This window comes from Halyomorpha halys, unplaced genomic scaffold (genome assembly GCF_000696795.3).
Source record: "Halyomorpha halys isolate HHAL.00 unplaced genomic scaffold, Hhal_1.1 Scaffold179.1, whole genome shotgun sequence".
Taxonomy (NCBI): Eukaryota; Metazoa; Arthropoda; class Insecta; order Hemiptera; family Pentatomidae; genus Halyomorpha; species Halyomorpha halys.
This window is the reverse complement of record NW_027107000.1, coordinates 24,422-31,290: the sequence shown is the minus strand read 5'-3', so window position 1 is coordinate 31,290 and position 6,869 is coordinate 24,422. Positions and strand designations below refer to the sequence as shown.

Sequence of the window (6,869 nt, the reverse complement as noted above, 5' to 3'; positions counted from 1 at the left end):
ATAAAGTTGAATTTTGGAACGCGTCTGCACAACGTGCGGCACAGCACTAGCTTGGCAGACACGTTTCTTTTGTGTCAGTACTAACCTTAGTTTTAAATGAGTCAAAAATAAGAGGTTTGAAACAATTTTTTTTACAATTTGAAAAACAATTGAAACAATCTCAAAAAACATTTTTTGAGTAATACCTCTTGGTTATTGACTCATATGAAACTAGGGTTGGTACTGACACAAAAGAAACTTGTCTGCTAAACTAATGCCGTGCCGCGCGTTTTGTTTTTATTTTTCGGCCAAGACTTGGAGTCCTACACTGCCTAACCATGGTTGGGGGTCAAAGTTCTTCATTTTGTGGGACCGCCACTCAATGAAAAAAGTCGACGTCTTAGGCCGGATTCGAACCGGCACCACCAAAAGACATCAAATTGGTAAGACTGTGTCTTAACCACTGAGCTATGGGTGGCCCGGTGCTGCGCGTTGTGCATACGCGTTCCAAAATTCAACTTAAAAAATCAAAAAATGCAGTTACTTCATACCTCTTGGTTATTGACTCATATGAAACTAGACTTAGTACTGACCCAAAAGAAATCTATCTGCCAATCTAGAGCTGTCCGCGCGTTGTGCAGACACGTTCCAAAATTCAATTTAAAAAATTAAAAATGCAGTTACTTCATAATTCTTGGTTTTTGACTCATGTGAAACTAGGGTTGGTACTGACACAAAAGAAACATGTATGCCAAGGTAGTGCTGTGCCGTGCGTTGTGCAGACGCGTTCCAAAATTCAACTTAAAAAATCAAAAAAATGCAGTGACTTCATACCTCTTGGTTATTGACTCATGTGAAACTAGAATTAGTACTGACACATAACAAATCTATCTGCCAAGCTATTGCTGTGCCGTGCGGTGTGCAGACGCGTTCCAAAATTCAATTTAAAAAATAAAAAAACTGCAGTTACTTAATACCTCTTGGTTATTGACTCATATGAAACTATAATTAGTACTGACACATTAGAAATCTATCTGCCAAGCTAGTGCTGTGCCGCGCGTTGTGGGGACGCGTTCCAAAATTCAGGTTTATGAACTCAAAAATGCAACTATTAGAAACTGGAACTATTAGGTGTACAGATGTCTATCAGGCCTTAAACTAAAGGTTATTTAACGTCCCAAAAACAAAGTTATTATTACTTTTTTTCGTAAGAGTAGTAGTTTTCATGATATTAGCAAAATAAATTCACAAAATGTCGATTTTTCGTTTTACTGACAAAATTGTTTGCTTATGAGGTCTATATCTCTGCAACTATTAAGTGTACAGATGTCTATTAGACATCAAACCAAAATCCTTCTTAAAATCCTCAATGCTTCTTACTTAGTCACTAATAAAATCATACATAAAGACCTTAATGTTCCCTACGTAACCGATCTAGCCCGAACAAGATATCAATCCTTCCACTACAAACTCCCTAGCCACCCAAGCCCACTAGTTTCTAACCTTGCTTCCTCTTCCATTCCTGACAATCCTCCGAGACGCCTGAAAATGGCCACGAGACCTACTACTGTAAAACGTCATTAGAGTGCTGTCAATGGGTAGTTTCTCTACACGCCAGTAACACTCCATTTTAACTGCGATCAAATTTACTAAATGTATTATAATGTATAGTTGTAAATAGCAATAAATAAATAAATAAAAATATTCTTAATAACCTACTCAAAAATGCGACGTAAAATCTCCATGGAAAATAAAGACACCTTCACTTTTTGTAGCTATACTAACCCGGACAATTAAGTGTAAAACAGAAAATTTCTGAATAACTAGAAGGCGCTAAAATTGCTAATTTTATATAGTGAGTGAATCATGTATGAAAAAATAAATTATTTATTTTTAACGTGTTTATTGATACAGTAAAAATAAATAACATTAGCATAAATTTAATATGAAATTAACTTTTTCACGCTGTTATCTGTTTTAAAAAAATTCTTCCCTAACGACGTCTAGGAACAATAATAATATGTGTTTCACAGGTGGTAATAGGCGACATCATACCCTCAATGAGTAACCAACCCTTTCTTCCAGCATCTGTTAAGGGGGTTCACCACTTGAGCTGCGCGGGCAGCATCTGACAGAATGAAGGCATTTGGGTGTCTTGATTTACTTTATCTCAAATAAATATTTTTTATTTCTTTTTACTACTACACAGAAATTATATTTTCTTCTATAAAGCTAGAAAGGTCATATGCTCATGTAAACAAATGCCACTGACTAGAAGAGTTTTTTTTTTTTTTTTAAACATATTTTGATTTAGTATCTTATTTTTTTTCTTTTCTGATATAACCAGAATTTTCCAAGAGAAAGTGAAAAAAAAAATATATATATTTCGAGGTGTTGGTCACTAAATATCAACATTAGGCACACTATACTTAGAATATAAATAAACATTAATCTGACAACAAGTTCAATGAATGAAGTCATTCATTAATTTTGTTTTTGTTTTAGTTCCTTGCTCTTTGGAGTTTAGCAGAAGCAACTCTTCAGCCAAAAGCACCAAACTTCCAGTATTTCGAAAGGTAATTATTTTTAGAATAATCCATGAAATTATGGAGTACAAAGAAATGTACATCAGGTCACCCATTGTTCTGGGAATACTGATTACGATGATAAGATTGTTTCATAAATTATGTCAGAAAAGTTTGGGTCAGAGCAAACCGCAGAAGTGCTTAGAGCGCAGTATGCTCCAAGTTGTCCTATAATAAATAATTACTTATTTTATTATTTCATTCCTCAGATACAGGAAACATGTATTAGAATTGTTTTGAGAATGTTATAAGGTAGCTAATTAAACAAAAGTGCTTTATAATGGTTAATTACATTCTGAACTTGATTAAAATAATACTGGCAGCAAAGATTATTTGTTACTAGTATTAAAATTTCCTTGAAGACACCTATGATACAAGTTAATAATTCAATCAATTAAGCTATCATTAAATACAAAATCTCAATCTACAAATTTTTATATCCCTTTACTGAATTCTTTCTATCTGAAGAAAAACCCATCATTCACGGTACCTCATTTTGGATATCTTTACCCCTTACCATTTGGAAATGACCCTTTAATTTCGTTTATTTCTTCTCAATTTTAATTATCATTCTTCCCCATCTATGTAATGAATAAATAAATATGATAATTCTTTGAATGAATATTACATCCTTTTCTAATTTTAATATTTTAATTTATTTATTTATCTCTAATTTATCAATTAATTTATAATTTAATATGCCATGGACCAAACAGATGTTACAAGGATGTCTAGAAACAGAATGAATAATGCCAGAAAACTTTGAATCTTTTAAATGTTTTATTAGGTTTTTAGATAATTTCTAAGATGTGGAAATTAATATTATCCCACAAAAAGTTTAACTTGCTTTTAGAAGGAAAAATAAGAACAGATATACCCAACTGCATTAATTATTTATTTATTATATCTGGGTTTATTTATTTATCCATACACACTGCTCTGAGGCCTCTGTTTCCAAAGGGTGAAGGTCTGGCCGGACAAGAGACCACTCAGTGGAGGAAGATTGTGAATGATTCGATTGAATGATTGAAGATGACTTAGATTCTTTTATTTTAGTTTGATTAAGTTATAGATTATGAGATTAAATTTTGAGGCTATTTTATGTTTCCTCCAAATAGCCTTGTGAGAATATTTTTTTAAATAATTAATTGTACCACTTTTTAAAGTCTATCTATTGGGAAATAATTGTTCCCTTGGTATATACATATATATATTTTTAAGAAGACTCAGAACAATCATTTTATTTCAGGCCAAGGTACCGCTACCCCTATTACGATAAAAATGGACGAGGCAAATTGCTTTATGGATATGGTGGAGATCAACTTTATGAGTATACAAAGTATTCACCCTTGGAAGGAGTACACTAATTTATCTTAGATATCAGCTGTAATTTTGTACATAGTGAATTAATAGTTAAAATTATTGAACTTATTTAAAATAAAAGGTGCATAATAGATATAATTAGTTAAGGCCTAAATTTAAATTTGTTGGTGGAAAAAAGTTACCTAATAAATTTAAATTCATAGAGCATTTAAAAATGCAGACGAATTTATATTTTTATACATATTTATAAATAACTATAAAGGTTACATAAGCTTTCTAAAAAATATTGGGTTAATTGTATTTAATTTATAAGATTTAAAAGTTATTAACTTTTAACACCATATTTGTTAATATTTGGCTGTAACAAATCTGACTGGTTGTAAATTTTAAATATCCATGCTTTTGAGGAGTAACTTTTTCTGGTATTTTGTATTTTTAATAAATATAAATTTTGAAAAGATTTATAATACTAAATTTAAAGATATAATACTCATGGGGTAGGTATGTATCTCCATGGAGGAACACTTGTCTGACTCCCTGAAACAATTCTTCAGCTACACCAATGATAATAATTTAAAATGATTAATGCACTCTATTTACCACCTTAAATGGTAATTTCATAGTAAACATAGTGAATTTCCTAGCTCAATTAATTAAAATTTCCAGCTTGTGTAGCTGGTTAGGGAGGCTTAAGTAATATTTTTATATGATTTACATCTTCCATATGCTAATTGATTATTTTATTTAACTTGTGAAAATAATTTTTTACTATAACATGAGTAGTATTTTTTCAATATATTCTTTTCCCATTAACCACATTAAACCAGATCCCAATGTATTTATTTAGTTTTAAAATTGTATAGTAGATTTTCAATTCATTTTAGGAGACTAAGAGTTACCAAAAAGATCTCAAGAAAAACATTAAGTTCTATTAAAACAAGGTAGAGAATTTAATTCATCCCCAGTAAGCAATACAAGACTTTTGACTACATCCTACTTAGAACATAACAATATAAATTGATTTATTATGGAGTTCTGAGAAATCATACATATATATAAATATAGGGTGATTAATAATACTGTATATTGAAGGAGAATAAATGATAGCTATAATGTTATAAATTTATTGAAATATTGTATAAAAAAAAAATATTGGAGAATAATGACTCACATATTTATATAAATTCTACAATAAATTGATTTTTGTACATTAAAAAAATTATCAGGTACTTTTGATGAGTTAAAAAATTTTAATAATTAATGATTGAACTCAATAAATTCTAACATAAATAAATAAGTTTAATGTACAATACACAAAGTGTAGTATCAAAATACTGCTAATACTAAATTATGATTCTACTTAACTTATAATATATAAGTATTAAAGATTTAATAGGCACTTAAGGGTAATTTGATATAAATATATAGTTACGGTCTGAGTCACTTTGAGTTACTTTGATGTCAGCTGAATGAGGCGATCAGCTGATTGTATGATATAAATAGAGGAGTACTGAGATAAATAAAGGGGTGTTTCAGTTGCAACTGAGAGTGTCATTACTTGTCCCTTATTCCTTTTTTTTTTAGTTTTCGAACCTGATAACACTTAACTGGTGCCGAAACCCAGGATCTTTGGATACCAGAACTATTTTTAGTCTAAAGAAATTTTTATTTTCTTTGTTCTGTCTGATTTATGGCAGGAAAAGGAATAAGGGGCAAGTAATGACAATCTCGGTTGCATCTAAAACACCCCTTTATTCATCTCAGCGCTCCTCAATTTATATCATACAATCAGCTGATCACCTCAATCAGCTGACATCGAAGTAACAGCTGACTGAGGCCATAAATGATATATATATATACACACACATACACACACACACATATATATATATATATACACACACAGATACTTTAAATTTCATAAAACAAAGAAATACCTGCTTGTATGTATGGTTAATTGACTACATATTTACTGATTATCAATAGTTAAAGTAATCATTGCATGTTAAACAGTACACATGTGTTTGTATAATGCACACAGTACAATACAAAGCAAATATCAATAGAATAGTGAGTGGAGAAATTTATTTACCTATTGTATGGATTTTACATTTTATTTCATATTCATTGGGAAATTGAAAAATGTTAGTTCATTAAAATGCTAAAGAAATGAAAACTAAACGAAAAAAAAAAAAAAATAAAGAAAACCAAGCAAATATAAATGTATACATAATGTCTCTATTCAAAGGAAATTTAGAGCATTTATGGTTATAATTCCAATACATTTTTTACAAAAAGGTAGAAAACATTTATTCATAAAAAAGCAAATATTTAAAATAAAGAAGTATGGTGAATGCACCAATTACTAGCCACCTGCAACTGGCCAATTAAAAAATTTGACCTAAACTTTAATGTTGAAAAAGTTCCATATTGTTTATATTTACTAGGTGGCTTTTAAAATATAGATAAATTAAAATCAAGTGACTAAGTTGAGAGCTTCTTGGGCTAAAAAAAAAATAATTGTGCCACTGTGGCGGCAGTGGAGGTTCAAAAATGAACTGACCAATACTACCGGCCACTATTAAATAAAAAAATAGTATTAAATAAATCTTTATTTAATTAATTAACAAAAATAAATCTCAAATAGTGAAGTGCATTGGCTAGAGTGATGCTTCGATGACAGGCAATTCTTGCATCCCGACCACTGCTTGAGGAAATTTATCCTTTCTGAAGGAGATGCTTCTTTAAATTTCCTACAGTCGTAGAGAGGGTGTTGATAGTAGCACACAGGGCATAAAGGAATGGACGACTCCCACTTCACAATAGGTTTCCGCTTAGTTCGATGTGGAGTTGATCTCTGACTATCAGCTTTGCCGCTGAGAAAGGAGGTCCTTGGTTGACCGTAGTAAGGACGAGAAGAAGAATCACGTGGCTGATTATTATTCTTCCTGTGTTCCTGTACTTGCTCTGATTCGTCGCCAT

The 6,869-nt window shown here is 30.8% G+C and overlaps 1 protein-coding gene across 1 annotated transcript in view; it reads left to right on the top strand.

Moving 5' to 3' along the window:
* Window positions 1–4,681, top strand: part of LOC106679139 (uncharacterized) — a 29,855-nt gene extending 25,174 nt beyond the window's left edge. Inside the window, exons 2-3 of the mRNA XM_014418111.2 lie at window positions 2,485–2,555; window positions 3,814–4,681. Coding sequence (XP_014273597.1) covers window positions 2,485–2,555; window positions 3,814–3,931 — 189 coding nt within the window. The 3' untranslated portion in view covers window positions 3,932–4,681. The remainder of the gene's footprint in view (window positions 1–2,484; window positions 2,556–3,813) is intronic.
* The last annotated feature ends 2,188 nt before the right edge of the window (window positions 4,682–6,869 follow it).